Below are 21,777 nucleotides of genomic sequence, written 5' to 3' on the forward strand. Positions count from 1 at the left end.
ATTAAAAATAAAAATGGCTAAACGTGCATGCAAATTAGGTATGCATTTGTGTGCCCAAAGTGTGTGAAAATCTGGCCCCCTGAGTTACCAATTCCTCTAAAACATGGGAAAGTGGCAGTTCCCTCACGTACATTTAATGGACTGAGCGGATGCTCAGCCTCTAAAAGGAACTAGCAGCTAATGTGTAGGCCTGCATTCATGAACTATTTGCAAGGCATAAACACCATAAAACCCTGCCACTAACAGACTATGATAGCTGTGCTAACTGTCCTACTTAATTATCCAAACAGTGATGTCTAGTTTGTTAGAATTAACTCCTTGGTACTGTTCTGAAAATAGCTGTGTCTGCGTTTAAGGAATATTGATTACTAATTTTAATTATAAAAAGCTGCACCCATAACAAACTCACTCATTGTCTGGATGTGGACAACAATTCATTTAATTGTGTAGACAGGTCACAGAAGTCATACCACACAGATTTAATATTTTGTTTAAATCAAGATTGTGGGCCAAGAGCTTTCTGGTAATGAAGTATTAAATTATATTGTATAAACAAGCACTCAACTTAGTGCTATAAGTTTTCATTGTCACTGTTTTGATCCAGCAACAAATAGGGGAAGATTTTTCTGGGGGGAAAAAAGATTAAAATTGTAATTGTAAGATTTCCCAATGACATATTTCTGACTCTTACCTTTCCCGTATCTCTCTACCTGGCTGACTTTACATCTTGTTTTTCAAATCTCATCTGAAAACACATCAGTACTCCCTTCTCTATACCTCAAATTCATGCTCTCAGCTGGTTTTCAATTCTATAATTGTGTAAGTATTTTGGGACATAGCTGGTATGAAAGACACTATTGTAAATAATATTGTACTGCACTGACCCAGTGCATAATAATAAATATAAATGGAACAAAGTAGGTAGGATGGGGGTTCTCTGTGTTGAAACACAGATTTACTGAAAATTCACAAGTTAGCTTGTTAGCATCCACACTTAATGGATTTAACTGTATCTACTGTAGCTATCGGTCAGATCTTTTGCTTAGTAACTGAGTTCTTTACAGAAGCTAAGCTTTCCATCTGTGACTGTCACAAAGAAAACAGCAACAGATCTTTTAAACACTGAATCATCAACTGAGACTTGCACACAGATGTTGAGAGGACACAACAACTTTCTTTGCTAATATGCAACCATGGATCCATGAAAATATTAGGATACTTCTTCCCATGTAAAAAACACCTGGGAGCGTCTTATGACTCGCTGAGTGGTTTTTGTTTGTTTGTTTAATATTTGGCCAAATCAGACTAGAAATAAAGTGAAATTTTTTAACAGTGCGAGTAATTAACCATTGTGACAGCTTAGCTATGGGTATGGTGGATTCTCCAGGACTTGCAGTCTAATAAGTCAAGACTAGATAGCTTTCTAAACGAGATGCTATAGCTCAAACAGAAAGTATGGGCTTGATGCAGAAATTATTGGGTGAGGTTTTTTGGCCTGTTTTCTTTGGCCTGAGGATATATAATGCATCATTTCCGAGTTCGTGTGTGCGACAGAATGAACGAACGAATAAATGAATGAAAAAGAAAGAGAGGACTAAGGGTACAGGTCGTTGTGGTAAAATCAGTTAAGAAACAGAGAAAGATATATTTTAATGAACATTTGCATGTTGGCTCATTGTCAGGATAAAGAAATCTCTTTACAAATAGAAAATATTTATACTAGCCTAAAGTATATTTTCAATAGAAAAAAAATCAGCTTTCACTTGGTCACCTTTTGTTTAATTTGCAAAGATCAAACTCCCAAAGATCCTCAGCCTGAAAAGTTAAGTGTAACTCATTTGACCTCTTTTAAAGCCCGTGCCCCTTGACTATTTTGCACTTGCTGTGGGACGAGAGTCTGTTTAGGTGACATATAGAGTAATAATAGGAACAGATGCCCTTTTAAAAATGCACTACTGTGAGACTTTTGGCTTCTTCTTTGTGAGGTTTTGAATTGTTAATACTAATGCAGGTGCATTGCAAGCTATATTTAATCAGTTTTAAAATAAGAGATGGGTTCATGCCCCTTTTATCCCTATGCTAATATGAGATTCAAAGCTCTCCCTACTCAGAAGAGGTTGTTTTACCCCACTCTGCTCTTTTCATGTACAGTACAGTATAATGGGAAACTTAGCTACCACATCAAAATTTATCTTCTCCCTTTATTGATTTTAGGGCCTGTCTACTAAAATCAATGGAGAGACTCCCATTCACTTCAGTAAACTTTGGAGAATTTTGTTTCACTCCAAAGAACAATAGTTTGTTTAAAGGAACATTTATATGCTTGATACACCATCAGCCTGCCTATTCTAGAAGTGTTTTATGATTACTTATTAGAAGAGAGGCTCTTCAAACATACTGCATGTTGACTGCATAGTAAATATCTGCTGTCAAACCTGAGCAGAAGGTCGAGGAAAAATTCTGGAGTGCTGAATCCACCTCCTCTACACTATGGAGTGTTATAAGCCGAGGAAGAAGCGCTTCAAGGGACTGGACAAACAGCTGGGCACTGTGCTGGTCTGCTTCTTGGTTCTTCAGTAATTTCAAAGAGAGAGCAGCGGTACATGAAGACTTATGACCTGGACAGTCCCTTGGGGTCTGCTCTTCTTCAGCCAGGGAACAGTTATCAGACCCTATGTCTGAGACATCTGACCTCCCAGAGTCTTTCTCTGCTGCCATGGAATATTGATCACATGAGTCAAATTCAGTCCTAGAAAGATCTTGGTCATCAACGCTGAAGTTACTTTCACTGTATCTGGATCCATAGGACCGTGTCCTGCAGTCAACCGACAGGAAGTTAGTTATATCTGGATAAACAATGGTATGACTCCTTTGAACCACATCTGGCTGCTCTATTGTTTCTGATTCTGGCTCTTTACACCCAATCTCTTTAAAGTCTTGGCCAGCTGGAGACTGCAGAGAGTTTTTTTGATCTTCGGGATTATCCTCTGGAGTAGTCTGCCCCATATCTCCCTCCAAAGTAGTTTGACCAGTATCTGTGGTAACACTAATGCTAATGTCAGGACTCTTCTCATTTCTCGATTCCCAGGGGGTATGTTCCGATGACAGGATGCGCCTTTGCCACCTAAAGTCAGCATCGTTGATCTCCATGGAGTCTCGGCTTGTCTCAGCCCCATCTTTCAATTCTTCCAGGCGTCGGAGTAGCAGGTGGACTTGTTCCTCATTAAGGCCTTTCCCTTGGCTTAGTTCATCTAATGCCCCGAGCAGGGCACAGACACAAGAAACGGAGGCATAACATGCTTCAATACCACCTTTTATGCAAGCTTCAGTCATCCCATCCATGATACTACAATTTCAAAATAAAAAAATAAATGAAGTTTATTCTAATTGATTAATCAGATTCCTAGAATAAGCTGATATTGCTAACATACATCATCAATTTTCATAATAAGCAGCATAGTGGAATAGTCCTACAAGACTGTTCATGGCAAATCACCACCTTGATGTTCCTTTAAAGGTGAACTTGAATTTAAAATAAATACTAAAAAATTAATATCCCCAAGTAATTAACTTAGATTTAAAAATGGCAAATCAGGAGCTCTAAAAACTAAAATTATGTAAAATGAGTCTCTCTTTTTAAAAGCACCCATACAAAATGATACCTTCTAACTCAACAGATCTGCTCTTCTTGTGTATTCAGAGTTACAACTGCCTATTGTAGGCCCTGATCTTGCAACACTCATGTATGTGCTTAACTAAGTTTGTGAGCAGCCCCATTAACATCTAATGGAACTACTCATGCTTAAAGTTAAGCATGTGCATAATTGTTTTCAGGATCAGGACCTAACAGCCAGATTTTCAAAAGTTATTTACGTGGATTTAGGATTTCAATGGAGTTAGGTACCTAACCTGCTTTGGTATTTTAAGAAATTCCACTAGGTGGGATTATCTGTACCTTCAGTTACATAAACACCTTTGAAAATCTGGTCCTTAGAAACTAATTTTTACTACATTTTATTCCTCCTCCATTTTCACAGCTCTGTTCACTAGCATTGCTACCTAGGAAGAAAGTTTACATGGTTCTCATTTGTGTACGTTCCTGGTAGAGTGGTTTTACAGTAGATACTCAACTGTAACAAGTTTGTACACCTAAAAAGAGAAGATGCTAAAGAAGGAAATAAAGCATACAGTTTGAGAAGATCCAGATGGGACTTCCTTTTCGAGATTGACCTCTTTCTGGATTCTGGTTCAGAGAAGCAGGGTCCTGCCAAATCACAGAGCCGTCGTGGGCTACCTAGTATCTAAAAGAAAAGAAAATCCAAGTTACCCAAGAGTTATCTAAACAGTATGCCATTTAAATGAGTTTTTGTTCTATGGGGTAATCTGGATCAAGGAGAAGCTGAGCTATTAACACTGTCAAAGGACAGGTCACATCACAGGAAAATATATCTTATTTCATTTATTAAGGCTACATTTCTCTCTCTCTTCTTTTTAAACAAAGAGGCAGACATGGGGAAACTACATACATTGAACTATGAATCAAATACAGAATGCTTTACAATGCTTTAAAAATAAGCAGAAAAATACAAAAGACAAACATTTCACTTTGTACTTTTGTATACACAAAAAGGTAAATGCAGACAAACTGCATAGGAGACAATTCAAATATTAAAAATAAAGCAAACATCTTTGATAGTGTAACAGATCTAGGACCCCGCACAGGGAGGGCAAGATGGGGCAGGGGGATCATCTGCTGAGTCACCCAGTTGTTAGGTGCTAGGATCTTGCATAAAAATGCAGAAGAATTTCTGTTGATTCATAGTGCCAGGTGGTGGCTCTTTTTAATTCCAATCAGGAGATAAAAGTGGAGGTAGTGAGCCTCTCTCGGGAGAGGGAACAAGAGAATGGGATACATATGCCAGGCATGAAGAACCTGTTACAGGTTGACTGGGCATTTTAAGGAGATTTGGTCCATTACCCAAGGTGAATGGCCCGGGGCAGGGCTGGTAAAGAATATCTGCCTAGGAAAGGGAGCTAATGAACACCTGCGGAGGTGACTGACCTCATTTGGTACATCTGGAGAGGGTGTGGTAGGCTGACAGAGGAAGCTAAAACAGGGAGTTGAGGGTAGTCAAGGAGAGAAGATCCTGGGGAGGAGCAGTAGCTGTCTAGAGCCAGAAATAAGGGGATTTGTGAAAGCTACAGGGATGGATTAGTTTCTGGGAAGGAGCAACACTCGAGGGTGGTGGCCCTGTGAGTCAGTGTCCTGAGAATAGAATGAAGGAACAAGAGGAATGGGAAGAAAGACTGAAGTCACAAGGCCACAGGGGCAAGAGAGTTTTTTATGGTATTCTTTTTGTTTGTCATCTTTCAGTGTAGAGACTGGGACTGAAGAGGGCCTCCCACCCCCAAGAGGGGAAGAATATGATTGAGTGGAGAATTTGTGAGTTACTAATCAATAGTGAGCATTATTTGGGATTTTAAGGGACCAGGTCAGAGGGCCATGCAAAGGGCCAGAAGGAGGTGTTTGGGAATGGTGGGCCTGTTATAAAACCTTAACAACAATTTGAAGCCCCAGCAAAAGCTTAGGTTGAGATTTACATTTTGTTATTTAAAATCACAAAGAAAGGCAAACCCACAGAACGGCAATGAGTTGTGAAGACTAACCTAGTGGCTGTGTATGTCCTGTTTAGAAACTCTTTACTCCTACACACCTGTTTTTTGTGTGCTTGAGCTATAAAAGTGCCCTCGGGTTAACTATATTATATTTTTTAAACAATAATGTAGGTTGAGGCTGTTGTTGTGCAGGAGACTGTAAAGTAAAGCGCAATCCCAGCAAAAGGTACTCCATGGAGTCAGCAACAGCTCAAAGGAGCTCCATGGAAGTTTTTTGATTCTTGGTGGTTCTCCCAGTTATTAGGAAGAGACAGGTACTAGTAATGGAGGATTTGTTCATTAGAAATAGAGATACAGTAACTCCTTGTTTAACGTTGTACTTATGTTCCTGAAATACGCTACTTTAAGCGAAACAATGTTAAGTGAATCCAATTTCCCTATAAGAATTAATGGGGTGGGGGTGGGTGTTAGGTTCCAGGGGAAATTTTTTTGCCAGACAACAGACTGTGTGTGTGTGTGTGTGTGTGTGTGTGCGCGCGCGCGTGCGTGTGTGTGTGCGCGCGTGTGCGTGTGCGTGTGTGCGCGCGCACAGTATAAGTTTTAAACAATTTAATACTGATACACAGTGATGATGATTGTGAAGCTTGGTTGAGGGGATGGAGGCCGAGGGTGGGATATTTCCCAGGAAATGCCTTACTGCTAAACGATAAACTAGCACTCAGCTGAGCCCTCAAGGGTTAATACATTATTGTTAATGTTGCCTCACACTCTACAAGGCAGCATGAATGGTTGAACAATGATAATCAATGGGATACAGTAATACCACGATATGAAATATATAGGCATGAGAGTAGGTCATGCTAGTTGGAGAGTGGCAATATATGTGAAAGAAAGCATAGAATCAAATATAGTAAAAATCTTAAATGAATCAAACTGTACCATACAATCTCTACGGATAGTATTTCCATGACTGAATAATAAGGATATAGCAGTAGAAATATACTACTGACCACCTGACCAGGATGGTGAAAATGCTTCAGGAGATGAGAGAGGATACAAAAATAGAAAAACACAATAATGGAGGATTTCAACCACACTCATATTGGCTGGATACATATCGCCTCAGGACATGATGCAGAAATAAAAATTTCTAGACTCTGTAAATGACTGCTTCTTGGAGCAGCTAGTCCTGATACCCACAAGGGGAGAGCACTCGGCTAGATGGACCATTGGTCTGACCCAGAATGGCCATTCTTATGTTCCTGTTCTAGCGTCTCTGGTACTGAGATGCTTCCCTGAACAGTTAGAGAAATGACTGAAGCTGGCATGGCTGCTCAAGAAGCTGACAGCTACCTTGTAGCTATCCTACTGCACCTCAAAAACCTGGCATTGAATCAAAGATATATCCATCTTGGCTTTCTGACCATTACAGTGCCAGGCTGACTGCCTCCTTTTAGCAAGAGGAGAGGGTGGGAAAAGATGCCAGAGAATTTGGGAACAGAATCATTTTACTTTCTATCACCCATCAGGACCATTATGCCTCAGTCACAAGACCTGCTCCCAACAGAGTAATACAGCACAAACATTTTCAGTGTTGCCAAGGCAGCTGGTATGATTGAGGCAAATATGATCAGAAAGGAGTATTAAGCATTGGTCAGACTAGATACATTTAGCAGAGTAGCCTTGACTGTAACAGCTCTGGATCAGAAAGGATTATTTTGATATCCATATAGCTATCCCATATACTGGACTTCTACACACACACTTCACTATAATTTACAATTAGCAAGCGTTTACTTCCAGTGCATTTTGTTCGAATTAATGTCTCAATTTTCCTACCTCTTTCATGATCTTGATGGCTTCCACTCGGTGTTGGGGTGGGGGATACAGCAGCATCCGGTGATAGAGTGACTGGAGCACAGGTTTCATGGATTCTACTGACCCCACCAATCGAACCAGTTCCGCAGCAATGTAATATATGGTCCGAGCAACAGGGCCACTGAGGGCAGGTGCTGTGGAGGAGCAACCTGACCCTCGGCCATGATCAGCGACCCCTGAAGAGGGCGAATTGGCCTCGAGACAGATGCTACTGTGGGCAGAGGTGATTGTTTTGTCATGGATTGGATTTCCCAGGATTACTACAAGGGCTGGACACAATTGCTTCCTGGGGAAAGAGAAAAAGGAACAAGTGGAAATAGGAAAAAAAATCTCCCCCAAACAGCTTTACAATAGCCTATAACCATTTTCAACCCCTACACCTCAACTCTCCTGTATCTCTGGAGTTGATTTGAATGCAGGTTTTGTTATTTTTTCCAGGGACCATATGACAATGAAAGCCAGGGACATACAGACTTTAAAACCCATCACACTTTACTCACAGACAAAACCTGCATGCGAAACCCTCTCTGAGCCCTTTGGGTTTTGGTCAGTCCTCTCAGGGTCTGATCTCCCCCCAAAACAGCTGTTAAAAGAGCCTTTCTTTGATAAAATTCTAGTCCCTCTCCATCAGGTGACTCTCCTCTGTGGCTTCAAATCCTGCATCAGGTGACCCATTATTTGGTTACATGAGAGAGAGCCTCTATCCAGCCCCAGCCACCCTAAGAGCACATGGGATTAAAAAACCAGCTGTAGAACACTTCAATCTCCCTGGTCACTTGATTACAGACCTAAAAGTCACAATATTACAACATAACTTCAAAAACAGACTCCAATGAGAGACTGCTGAATTGGAATTAATTTGCAAATTGGACACCATTAAATTAGGCTTGAATAAAGAGTGGGAGTGGATGGGTCATTACACAAAGTAAAAGTATTTCCCCATGTTTATTTCCCCTCACTCCAGTTCCTCACATCTTCTTGTCAACTGCTGGAAATGAGCCATTCTGATTACCCTACAAAAAGGTTTCTCTCTCTCCTGCTGGTAATAGTTCACCTTAACTGATCACTCTCCTTAGCGTGTGTATGATAACACCCATTGTTTCATGTTCTCTGTGTTATATATATATATATATTCCTACTGTATTTTCCACTGTATGCATCCGATGAAGTGGGCTGTAGCCCACGAAAGCTTATGCTCAAATAAATTTGTCTCTAAGGTGCCACAAGTACTCCTGTTCTTTTTGCGCACACAGACTAACATGGCTGCTACTCTGAAACCTGTCATCCAGGATTGTAACAACTTGGTAAAGACTTTTAGCTCAGTGCTAGCCAAGGCTAGATTCAAACCAGTGACACAGAGTGAAAGCACCTGTATGTATCCCATTGCCATTCAAGTCCCTTCTAATGACTTTTTTTTTTTTAATATGCACACAGAATTAATAGCTTCAAGCAACATATTTGTGCTACTCTCTTAAATCTCTGATCTACACCTATTACACAATACAGATACAGCACACAATGGGAAGGGCCTATTTGAGGCTACTTGATGTAATTAGGTGCCACATTGCACCATAAGCATGTAAAAATACTTTTCAGCACCAGATATGGTATATTTTTCCAAGACACACTGGCTATTCCCATCCCCAACCTCTCTCTGTAAGGACTCACTTCCTTGCAGTCCATCACAGCCCATCATACTAAAAGTGTTCCCTTCTGGCTCTCAATACCAAGCGCGCATAAATACTGTCCATGTCTGTAATGGGGAGGATTATTTACCCTCTACTGTCTTCTTTCTCTAGCTGACGGCGTTCATCTAAAAGAAGCTCTATACTCTTGCTGTCTATCTTTTCAGCCTGATGGCCAGAAGGAGTAGCATAAAGGAGCAGAAACCACTAGCAAGCCCCCTGCTGGAGATTCCCCGACGATGAGAAAGTCCCATATGGGCATAGAGCTAGCACAGCTGACTCCTATGCCTCTCGCTCTCCACTGTCGGGCACAGAGGGCATGTCGGGGGTGCAGAGGTAAGGTGGCTGGAATGAGTTGTGCTCTGGCTATTCCCAGCTGGCACATGGTCCCTGACAGACCATATAGCAGCTGGGACAAGTTAGAGTAGTCATCAGCCTGCTTTAACCTGTGACAGGATTGGGGCAGAGAATCAGGAAGCTGTAACCAGTTGTTGGTTCTCAGCTCCTTTTCCCCTCTCCTGCACTGTGGTGGTTGTGTTTGTATGTGTGCATGCGCACGCCAAGTGTTCTCCTAGGCTTGTACAGCACCAGTAAAGCTCCCAGCCTGCTCGTGGCAGGGCTCCAACACTCAAGTGTGCAGGCAATGGAGTAGCCAGAAGTACTATGTCCTTCCAACCCTATGATGCAGTAGGTGGTCCTCAGGGTAGCTGTTGAACATCTGCATTGGGGAAGTGACAGCTGCTACTTAGAGCTTCCCCGGCTCTTGCCAGAGCTGTGCCCGGGGCTGCACGGGAAGTGGTGGAAGGGAGCTGGAAAAGCCATGCCCCTATCTTTTCCCCAGAGACGTGGGCCTGATTCAAACACTTCTATTTAAAAATCACAGGGTGCAGTAGCTCATGGAACACATTTTCAGTTCACAATCACATACACATTTGCTTCTCAACACAGTCACCCTCAAGGGAGATTTAGAGCCTCACAGGCCACAGGTTGGACATCACTGCTCTTCACAGACTCTAGCAGACTTTGTGTTAATTACACTTTTCCCTTATTTCTAACACCATTCTTGGGAGCCAAGCATCTAAACACTATAGAGAGGCGTTGCCACAGTCAGAAAGTTGGTTAAGAATTCGTTCAGGTTATTTGAGCAGGTGGTACAAGTTAATGGCTTGAAATTGAAAAAAAGAGGACCTTGTAGTAAGGTCAATTAGACAGGGGAATAACTTGATAAAATGGGTCTTGGCGGTCTCATCACCAGAGGCTTCAAGAATATACTAGACTCAGATTTTTAGGCCAGAAGGGACAAATTAGGATCATCTAATCTGCCCTCCTGTGTAGCACAGGCCAGTAACTCAGGTAGTGTTGCAAATGATTATTCCCTATTACATAAGTACCGCTCCTGAGCCCCATCACTTCTGATTGAATTTAAATAAAATGTGTATGTTGAGTGCAGAGTTCAGTCCTGCACTGTTGCAAAAAAAATACACAAAGTGATCAATGAATTCCTTTCAAGGCCTAAATAACTGGGATTTCATGATAATGATGAAATTTACTATAGGGTTTCATATAGCTGGATTCATTGCTCAGCAACCTGTATTACCCAACAAAGTTTTAATGGAGAGCTTTCCAGTGAGGGCTGGGCATGGCTTCCATAATGTCAAATCTGGTGGTGGTGCTGGGGGTTATGGTTGCTTAGGTGAACCCCTCCACCCCCACACATTAAATCAGTGGAAATCTAAGCTCCTGTTCTCTTCATAGGAAGGTGAAAAACATGTGTACTCACCAAATAAGGTCAGTGAATCCTCTGTGATTGTGCATGCTGGGAGAGGAACTATTTAGCATTGAGAGAATACATTCCAGGTAGAGAAGCTGCAGTTGCTGATTTTCACTGACAAACAGAAACAAAGAATGTTCAAATATGACTAAAACAAATATTTTTTGAGACTTTATCACCATCATCATCATCATTCTGTTTGGAGAACTGCATCAGTTCATCTGTACGTTATCCTGTAATTTATAGCAGTGTTATTTTGCATCTGCCTGAAAATGGTACGGATTTCAAATGTGTGATCCTCTTTATCACCTCATTTGCTCTGCACTTAATGACACACAGTAAAAGCAGGCAGTAGAGAAAATAACAGGGTGATTAGCTCGTCCCATTTCACCATGAGGAAATGAGAAATAAATGTCCTCCTAAAAAATAAAAGAAAAAGTAGATAGAAGACAGATGCCATTATCTAAATTTGACTTAACACAGAAGATGGGATTTTTGCACAAATGAATAGAAACCTCCTCAAACCCCACTCGAGTTGTTACAGACTCTTCATACAAACTGAGAACACTCAGCAGCTGCCTAACATTCTTATTATTACACAGATATCTTATTTTCTGCCCCTCTCTCCCACTCTCTTTCTCCTGTCATCCTTTTCTGTTCTTCCGATGACAGAAATCATGGCAAAGAATGCAAACTCAGGAAGGCTAGACTCTGGGATCAATGTGACTTTTGGGGTCGAATTCTCAAATTCTTGAACTGTGGGTCAGGACCACAAAATGGGTTGCGACCCTGTTTTAATGGGGTCACCACAGCTAGCATGAGACTTGCTAGGGCCCAGAGCCGAAGCCTGAACCCCACCGTCTGGGGCTGGCTTTGACTTCAGCCCTGGGTGGCAGCACTTGGGCTACTCTCTGCTCAGGGCTGAAGTCCTTGGGCTTTGGCTCTGGCCCCTCTGCCCTGGGCAGCAGGGCTCTGGCTTCAGCTTTGGTCCCCCCTGGGGCAGCGGGGCTCAGGTGGGCTCAGGCTTCATTCCCCCCTCATGGGGTCTTGTAGTGATTTTTCTCGTCAGAAGGGGGTTGCGATGCAATGAAGTTTGAGAACCCCTGGTCAGTCAGCTACAATCTTGATAGCAAGAGGAATCCCAAGAAATGTATATGGAAGGATCTGTAGACACCACAAACAGAACATGTTCTTATGCATATTTTGAGAATTAACTGCAAAGGTTAAGACAATAGGTAGGTTTAAAGTTGCTTCACCATGTAAAGATAATTTTTTTCATTAGGATTAACATTCTGTTTTTCACTCAGCAAGTCAGGGAGGGATCTTTTCATTCCTTTTGGATTATTGTTTCTGATAAGGTGAGGGCTACGAAACCCTATTTTCTGAGGTACAACAAAAAGTAGTCAAAGCTATAGAGACATGACTCATCTTGATCCATCATCTTTGCTTTTTCCTGGTTCTTATGCTGAATATATTTCTGTTTGGCTCTCCGAATGAATTACCCCAAGTAGAAAAGACATCTTTCATGTGTCTGTTGGCCAAGAATTTGAAGCTTGAGGGTGTAAAACTAGATACCTAAATCCATATTATGGATGGTTTGAAAATGATGGCCTACTTTCTCTGCATGTGTTTCATAAAGAGATGGACTGGCCTATAAAAAAATGGGCCACTCTCACATTACTTCGTATGAGAGTCATATAAATCCAATATACACAGAACATGTTACTTATATGGCATTCATGGATTTTTGATCCACATAGATACCCTTGTCTCTGAATTCTTTCCAAGGTCTATTTACTATAAAAACATCTCCCCACCACGATGAAGGTGATCTGCAGAAGGCAAATAGCCTATATTGCCGTATACCTCAGTGCTGCCCATCTGCTAATAACCCTGCTAGAGCAGGTTTCATTGTTTTAGGGCCCTTGGAACCATAATGACCAGAATTCATCTCCCTTTAATCCCTTTTTCATCACCTGTGCCTTAACTCCCTCAGAAGCAAATACCAATATGCTTGAAATTAAGAACAGTGTGTTAAGTAATCATCAGGCTAGGAGATTAGAGCAGACAGTTTAATAACCCAAAGCCTCGCCTCTGTGACCCAAAGGCTGCACAGGGTGAATCTCTCCAACAGGTTGTTTCTGAGGAGAAACAATCATTGGCTGAAAGGAAGAACAGCTTTCTACTCCCAGCCTCCCACATAATTACTTCAGTAAGTTTTTTAACAAGCCAGATACATTTGTTTTCCTCCAGAACTAATTAGAATCCTTCATTATGTTTCTCTGTTAATTAAAAGACCCAATTAAGAAAATAGGTGCAGAATTACCAGTTAGTGCTTCTGTGCTACCTGGATATATTACTGCAGTAAATCATGGTTCACTGACCATATTTTTAGGTTCTATTAATCTCTTTGAGGCATATTGTAGACGAGCACAAAATCTGTTCTAATTCAGTGCAGTCTCCTGGGGAGCTGAGATTGCAGATAAACTTCACAAAAGATCTCTCTTTCCTTTATTAATTTATTTATTTTCAAGTCAACAGTTTTTAGGAGAGCTCCTGTTAAGCAGTTTAGCTTTGGTATTGCATCCCCAGTGATTTGAAATGGTTATATTTTGGGGGGCAACATCTAATCAGATAACATTAAAAGAATGATTAGCACACAGACAAAACTCCTGTTTTGGATGAAGTGCCTAAGACAACTGAAAACATCATTATTTTTGTGCACACAATTCTGAAGACCTAAATTATTGTCCCTAAATGTGCATGCAGCCCTGCTTTCCAAATGATTTCCAGAACATCCAGGGAAATTTTGTGCACGCTTCCTACTGCTCACACTGATCAATGCTTCTTTGCTCATTAACAAACTCGTCCACTCCAATTTGTACTTTAATTTTGTATCTTGTAAAACAGCTTCTAACAGCTCCTTTTTCCTTTTCACTCATTTTGTAATCAAGCAGAAGAGCAGTAGCAAGATAGATTTTAGTTTTAATGATATGGAGGTGGTGGTGTTAATTAAGAATAACTTTTTTCCCTCCAAATGTCTCTCAAATTTTCACCAAGATTTTAGTTTGTCATATTTATAGCTCTGAAATAATTGCCCCATATTGCTTTTATGCTACATTTTCATTTTGATTAACTTATTTTCCTCACAGTTTTTTTTTTCCTGGTTGATTAATTAGTAGACTGTTAGGGCTTGGCTTAAAATACCACAACTAAGATTTTTTCATTCAACTTATCTCAGAGTACTTGCAATTAGACTGTAGGCTATTCTGAGGCCATAAAATGCTGCTTTCTACAAACTATTCACATAATGGCACTGAAACGTGAAACTCTGGAATTCTGCATCTTTGGATACATAAATTGGTTACTAGAGGAACCATGTTACCCATGTGCAGGTTTCCATTCATAGGCCTAATCTCACAAAGAATTATACATGGGTTTAACTTTATATATTGTGGGTGAAATCCTAACTCCCCTGAAGTCAACTGCAATGCTCCCTCTCTCAATGGGATTACTCGCAGTGTGCAAAATTCAGCACATAAGTCAGTCTTTGCAGGATAACGGCCTTAGGTTCTAATTTTGTAAGCAACTACAGGACTGGCAGAGCCTTGCATCTGTGTGGATCTCACTGAAGTCAAAGGAATCTCGAAATGACATTTTCTGACTAAATGCACCGTCTACCCTGTTCTTAATATTAGGAAACAGAGAGCAACACATTGCAAATGAAAAACCTGATCCTACAAACCTGACTCCTGTAGGTAGTCGATACTCACCTACACAGTCCCACTAGTGTCTATGGATTTACTTGCACAAGCCAGGACTACTCACGAGAGTAAGAATTGTAGGATCACATCCAGAGGGCTTTTCAGTTAATTCATAATGCATTAAAAATGAAAACTGGCTACATTTAGTCCTCAAGAAATTAACGTTCTGTTTTTCACTCAGCAAGTCAGGGAGGGATCTTTTCATTCCTTTTGGATTATTGTTTCTGATAAGGTGGGGGCTATGAAACCCTACTTTCTGAGGTACAACAAAAAGTAGTCAAAGCTATAGAGACATGACTCATCTTGATCTATCATCTTTGCTTTTTCCTGGTTCTTTTGCTGAATATATTTCTGCGTGGCTCTCCGAATGCGTGTGCACTTTGCCAGAGTGCTGGACAGCTCCAGAAGGGACTGCGTTTCCAGAACTGTATGGCTCTGTGCCACTCTCAAAGCATGGCCATGTGTACTTCACAGAATCTGGCCTTATGGCACTGACTCACTGTATGACCTTGGGCAAATCCCTTCTCGGTGTGCTTCAATTTCCCCCTGTGTAAAATAGGGATAATAATGATCCCCTTGGTGATCTGCTTTGAATTCTTTGATTGAAAGGTTGCAGGGAGGGTAAATCAGTAATTATTATGTTTTTGATAGTTTATTCAGGCTCTGTTCCAGCTAAGACATGCTCAGGAATCTGGAAAATAGTATTAGATATATTAAAGAATCTGTGGGCCAGATCCTCAGTTTGTGCAAATCAGCAAAGCATCATTAAGTTCTATAAAAAAAATGCTAATACTATAACAATGATGATAAATAAACCATTTAAAATTAAATATCTTTCATGACTTGAATGAAGCTGTGCATTTTAAAAGCACCTGAGAATCTGAATCAATATTCAGATGTACAGCATCATGGTATTTTAATGGAATAGTATCGTACATATGGTGGTTGTAGTTCAAAAGGAAACTCAAAATTATTTGCAAATGGTATGTTATCTGGATAAACTTGTCATTATATTCCCAATATTTAGGTTAGGGAATACCAGTAATACCTCCAAGAGATCATTGTATTTTAGTCTTGCTATACTATTTGTTGTCTCTCTCCTTCTCTCTTCTGTGGATGTGTTCATTATGCACAGCATAGCAAAAAAGCAAGCATTTTCCTGAAAGATGTTGTTACTATATAGAATCTATTTACAATAAGGGTTGCTATCACTTACTGGAGTTTCTTTAAAGCAAAACTGTGTATGTGGGTGATGAATCAATTTCTCACCACAATTGTGGGCTAAATTAATACAACATGATTAATCCAACTGAGGGCAAAGTACCTCTGACAAGCAACTTAGTGCAAGAATTGTTTGCCTTGTTATCCTAGAATGGAGGACAGTATGATCATTAATAAGTGACATTCCACAAGAAAATCTGCAGCAACAACTATGAATTATAGCTAAATAACCCACTTACTTTATGACAGCCTGAAGCTTCTCACAGAGCACAGTGAGGACAGACACAACATCATCGCAAAGGGACTCTACTGTAGAACCTTCAAAAAGGACAAAGGTCAGTGGCATTATGTATGCTTAGCTGGTTTACCACCACAACTCTCCCCCACGTCTTTCAGAACTCACCAACTTCCGTGACTTAGGTCTGTAGTTCTCAACTGTGGCCCATGGGCTCCCAGAATTCACAAAAAGAATGCTGTGGGAAAGGTATTGGGATGGGAAGTGATTCTGCTACAGAATCTCTTTTGGAGGCAGTGATCCACAAAATGGAAAAGTAGTATCACTACTTGGAGGATAACACTAATTGCTTAAATGCATTTATGGAAGTTTGAGCCCATTCCTCCAACTCAGACAAGAAGAAAAATAGCAAGTGGCTCCTGTACTTCTGCATGGCAACTGACTATAGACAATTCCTCAGGATTACTAAAATCTTGGTGGCTTTTCCTATTGTTTGTCTTGGTGCTCCTCCTTCCAGCCATCAGAAATCTACGTAGCAACTAAGGCCCCAGTCCTGTACATGGAACTTTGTGGGAAGAACGTAATGCCTGTGTGGAGTCTCATTGGAGTCAACGGGCTCCACATGGGGCACAAGGTCCACCCCCACAGATCCAATTGCGGGATCAAGCCCTAATAATGACTATAGCAATCAGAGAATATAGTGGAGACAGGGTCTAGGAAAAACCTTAGGAAACTAACTAATGTTGTGGCATGATGAAGGCGAGGCATATTAGCACTCCTCCTCTAGCAGAGCTGTGTGTCAAGACCTCCAAAAATATTAAAATTATCCGCTAGTTATATAACAGGGCTGGCCCAATAGGTAAGAAATTGTGTGTCTGTCTCCAGACCTTTTCTAATCTCTGAAGAAAAAGTCCTTAGAACACTGTTCAAATTTTGGAAGGGAACCCACTTCACTTTAACCCTGCCCACAACACTGAAGCCCTTAGGTTGCAGAGACAGCATATTGTAATTATTAGTGATTGCTTTCCTGTAGGGGACACCATTCATGTGGGGCAGATGAAGGTGTTGCAGACACTTCTCAGTTCTGAAAGTAACCAGAGCCCTTGTACAACAAGTGGGTTGATACCTATAAGGTGCGAGTAGTGGAAAACGAAAGGAGCAGTGTGACTCTGCAGAAGATGTAAACGCTATGGCAACCGGGTGTCTTGGCAACAATGGGCAAATACAAGGAATACTGAGCAAGAAAAGAAAACCAGATTTTAAAGAGTCACCATGAAATAAAGTGGCATATACCTTGGCTCTTGAACTCTTGCAAGGCTTCATGTTTTTCAGTTGTCTATTGAGGGAAAAGAAACATTGTAATTAGAATAGGTGGAAGAAAACTGCTATAGGTATATGCAGCACTTTAAAGTACTCGGTTCCTAATCTGAAAAAGCCTTAGTGTGGGATTATGGTCAGAAAAGCAAGTGCAAAAGTCACAACTTCCTCAGGTGTCAGTCATACCTGTTTTTCTTACTTTACTAATTTAGAGGGAGAAATTTTCAAATATGCCTAAATCCCATTTTCAAAAGTGATTTAGATTTAGGCACCTAAATCCCATTGAAAGCCATTGGGACATAGACTGTCAGTTACCTAAGTAACTTTTCAAAATGGGATTTATATTCTTAAATCACCTCAGTGCTCTTGAAAATGTTATACTTTATCACTGTTAACACTACAGAGGCAATACAGCTAGAAATGCCCTCTTAGATCATCTAGTTCATTTCTCTGCCAGTGCAGGACTGTTCCCTGTGGTACACACGGAAGAACAAGGTCAATTCTCTTGTCTCTCATGTATCATCAGAAAATGGTCAGCAGCTAAGAGCAGTTTGCAGAATCTCCATTATAGTCAGGATGTACAAGCAGAAGTAAATCAACTCAGTTTTCAGATCCAGATAGAATTTGCAGAGCTGCCAGCTTGGAAAAAAAACCTTTACACTTATAAACTTGGCACACTGTATATGCAGAAAGGATAAATGACCTTAGAATTACATTTTACAGTTATTTCTCAGATTAATGCTATTTTTAAATTCTGGCTATTTAATTTTTAAAAAAGGATCTCCCTTTTACTTAACCAAGCACAACTGCTTTAAGATTAAACCTCTACACAACTGACAGCTGCAAAATCTGCTAACAAACCAAACACACACACAGGCAAAGAATTTCTTCATTAATATGCAAGGAAGTGCTCATAAGTGCAAGAAACCAAAGTCATTTCAAATTTACCCAGAGGTGCTTATAATTCCATCTAGACAATACGTTGGAGTTTAATGCAAACAGCTCTTGTGGATTTTAATAACACAATAAAGGCAATAAAAAGAAACCAGTTATTTTTTGCCAGTAAGCCAGCAGGTAAAGAAGCCCTCTGGCCCAAATCATTTAATTTGATATACATTCAAAAGGATTTAGCTTAAATTTTGTAATTAAACATCCCCCTCAAATATACTTTTTGTAGCTAAGAATTTATTTGGTTTGGGCAACATTTAATATTTAAGAAAGTTTTGGCAAAAGGATTTCAACTGGACTTCACCAAGATAAAACACAAAATAAAAGAATAGAAAAAGGAAGCAAAGTCAAGACAATCTGACATCAGAATGAAGCCTTTCTTGCAAATCAAAACGTAGAGCCTGTCTGCTGGAAGGGAAGAGTGTTTCTGCTGAAGGATTTGTTAGCCCCAAAAAGAGGCTGTTTTAAACGGGACTGACGCTGGAACGCTCAAACGCCAGAAGGCACAGCACCCAGCCACAGAACACTGCATGCAGGACACAAAAAGGACACAGCCATGGAATACTGAACCATCTGTTGATGCCGGAAGGCTCACCGTATTCTCTTGCTTTTGTCGTAACTGTAAAGTCAAGTCACTCAACATTTGGCTGAGGGTTGCCCGCACAGCGGTGTTAATACTCCGCTGGTGACAGCTAGATACATATGTCTCAATGCAAACCTGGTGAGGAAACAAGATAGCAGCACACAGATATAAACAACAATTTAACTGTAGACCATCTTGGGAGGAAGTGAAGCTCTCTTTATGCAGAAAGTCAGCCAGATTTACTAGTGCATAGTGTTAGAATTTTTTTCAGCCATGCAAATAGCCAAAAAACAATATAGTTTAAAAGCAGCATGCAAGTTTCTGAAGTGCTGTGTATGTTGAGGTGGTAAGACAAAAATGGCAACCACTCCCCATCCTGTCAAACTTTGATGCCCAGGCAGTAGCTTGTGCTTTGGATGTTGCTTTCAAATATTAGCCCTATTGTTTAATTCCAGTGATGTATTCATGACATCAACAGGGACCAAATGAACCTACAGGGACCATTACTCTAGAATTCTGCCCTTAGTACATAAGCAGTATCATCCTCTCATATAAGCTAAAAAAGGTTGTTGTTTCTTTTTAGGTTATTTGCGTAAATTGTTATTTGCGTGGGTTTTTTGTATGAGTAATATGTTGGGGATTTTCAGACAGCTTCTGCTACTAGGATGCAACTAGGCATCTTGATTGTTCATTGTAAATCATGGTTTTAATTTATGTTTATTACAGTGTCCAATAGCCTTTGGTGCCTATAAATGAAAAACATTGTATCTGTTTAGTATCAGAGGGGTAGCCATGTTAATCTGGATCTGTAAAAGCAGCAAAGAATCCTGTGGCACCTTACAGACTAACAGACGTTTTGGAGCATGAGCTTTCATGGGTGAATACCCACTTCCTCAGATGCATGTAGTGGAAATTTCCAGGGGCAGGTATATATATGCTAGCAAGCAAGCTAGAGATAACAAGGTCAGTTCAATCAGGGAGGATGAGGCCCTGTTCTAGCAGTTGAGATGTGAAAACCAAGAGAGGAGAAATTGGTTCTGTAGTTGGCAAGCCATTCACAGTCTTTGTTCAATCCTGAGCTGATGGTGTCAAATTTGCAGATGAACTGAAGCTCAGCAGTTTCTCTTTGAAGTCTGGTCCTGAAGTTTTTTTGCTGCAGGATGGCCACCTTAAGGTCTGCTATAGTGTGGCCAGGGAGGTTGAAGTGCTCTCCTACAGGTTTTTGTATATTGCCATTCCTAATGTCTGATTTGTGTCCATTTATCCTTTTCCGTAGAGACTGTCCAGTTTGGCCAATGTACACAGCAGAGGGGCATTGCTGGCAAATGATGGTGTATATTACATTGGTGGACGTGCAGGTGAATGAACCAGTCAGTGATGGTGTGGTATCTGTTTACCACAGATATTGTATCTGTTTAGTTTCATTATAGTGAGAGTGATAGTGACTGCTATAGTTCATGTTGCATCAGAGTTTCCATTCTAACTACACTTTCAGTTGCTCGTAACTTTTCATATTTAGGGCTGAATTTTTCCATTCTTGGACTCTGTCCAAAGCCAATGTTTTGCAGATAGTTATCAAAATGCAATGGAATGCTGAGGATATGGTATTATGCCCACTGCAATGCCCTTTTCTTGAGATAAACACCTTTTAAAAGAAATCTGGTAGAGTTTGTAATTACTGTATTGTCATTTTTGATGCAGTGGCCTCTGGTTTTGAGATATGCGGTAAATAGTGTCTCCTGTAATCTATAGCATGGGATTGGAACCAGCCTGTTTAAACATAAACTTATTAATAAATTGTGATCCAAAGGAGCAACTCCACTCACTTTGGCATATGTTGAAATCTGTGATTCTGTCTATGGCTGTGAAGTTATTCATACAAGTTCAGTCAGCCTTTTGTGTAAATGGGTTTGTAATACTACCTGTTGTACTCTTCAGGGTGCGGTCATTCAGATGTGTCAGTATTTCTATCATACGGTCATCTCTGAAGGGTTATAATGCCTCTGTAAAGTCATCCTGGCAATGAATACATACATTCTACATACGCTATATGTAGAGAGACACAAGGTGTGTGAGGTAATATCTTTTATTGGACCAACTTCTGTTGGTGAGAGAAGTAAGCTATCAAGCTTACACAGAGCTCTTCTTCAGGTCTGGAAAATGTATTCAGTGTGTCTCAGCTAAATACAAGATGGAACAGATTGTTTAGCATAAGTAGTTAAAATGTATTTCAAGGTGAAGTGGCCTGTTAATACCCCTCCAGTCATAGGGAGAAAAGGAACAACACTGCATATACTGTATGTACACAGATAAATATACAGCTGGTATATTCTGTACAGACATCTTTTTAAACAAAATTTGAATTAAACTGGTTGCCCCTGTTCAAAGTATAGGAGCACAGATGGAATAAACACATTTTCTTCTTTTAGATACTTATATTTCCCTAATGAGGAGGAAGTCCAGCTTGTAAGATGAAAATTTAAAGGTGGTTAGCTCATTATGTGGACTAATCAATGCTGATATGTACACAGTAACAGAATCAAGAGCCTGATCCAACTCCTACTGAAATCAAAGGGAGCTTTGCCATTAAGTTCTGTGGGAGAAAGACAGGCAGTAAGCTTAAAAGGAAACTGCTGTCCATGTGCATTACTTTTAATGTAACAGAATGGAGAATAAGACCAGATCCTGGAATCCCTTGGAATTTATCATCTCTGCTCCTTTCAGCAGACATATCCAGCAGATGTGAGAGGTGCTAATGC

The 21,777-nt window shown here is 40.4% G+C and overlaps 1 protein-coding gene across 5 annotated transcripts in view; it reads right to left on the minus strand.

Annotated features, from left to right (window-relative positions):
• The window catches only part of ARFGEF3 (ARFGEF family member 3), a 121,309-nt gene that overhangs the window by 41,148 nt on the left and 58,384 nt on the right, over positions 1–21,777 (minus strand). For all 5 annotated transcript variants that reach the window (XM_050949398.1, XM_050949401.1, XM_050949399.1 and 2 more), the window contains exons 6-12: positions 19,031–19,153; positions 17,464–17,506; positions 16,175–16,253; positions 10,960–11,064; positions 7,456–7,780; positions 4,189–4,301; positions 2,436–3,346 (exon numbers count right to left, since the gene is read on the minus strand). In XM_050949398.1, the coding sequence (XP_050805355.1) occupies positions 2,436–3,346; positions 4,189–4,301; positions 7,456–7,780; positions 10,960–11,064; positions 16,175–16,253; positions 17,464–17,506; positions 19,031–19,153 (1,699 nt within the window). The remainder of the gene's footprint in view (positions 1–2,435; positions 3,347–4,188; positions 4,302–7,455; positions 7,781–10,959; positions 11,065–16,174; positions 16,254–17,463; positions 17,507–19,030; positions 19,154–21,777) is intronic.

The sequence above is a fragment of the Gopherus flavomarginatus genome, chromosome 4, assembly GCF_025201925.1.
Source record: "Gopherus flavomarginatus isolate rGopFla2 chromosome 4, rGopFla2.mat.asm, whole genome shotgun sequence".
Classification (NCBI taxonomy): Eukaryota; Metazoa; Chordata; order Testudines; family Testudinidae; genus Gopherus; species Gopherus flavomarginatus.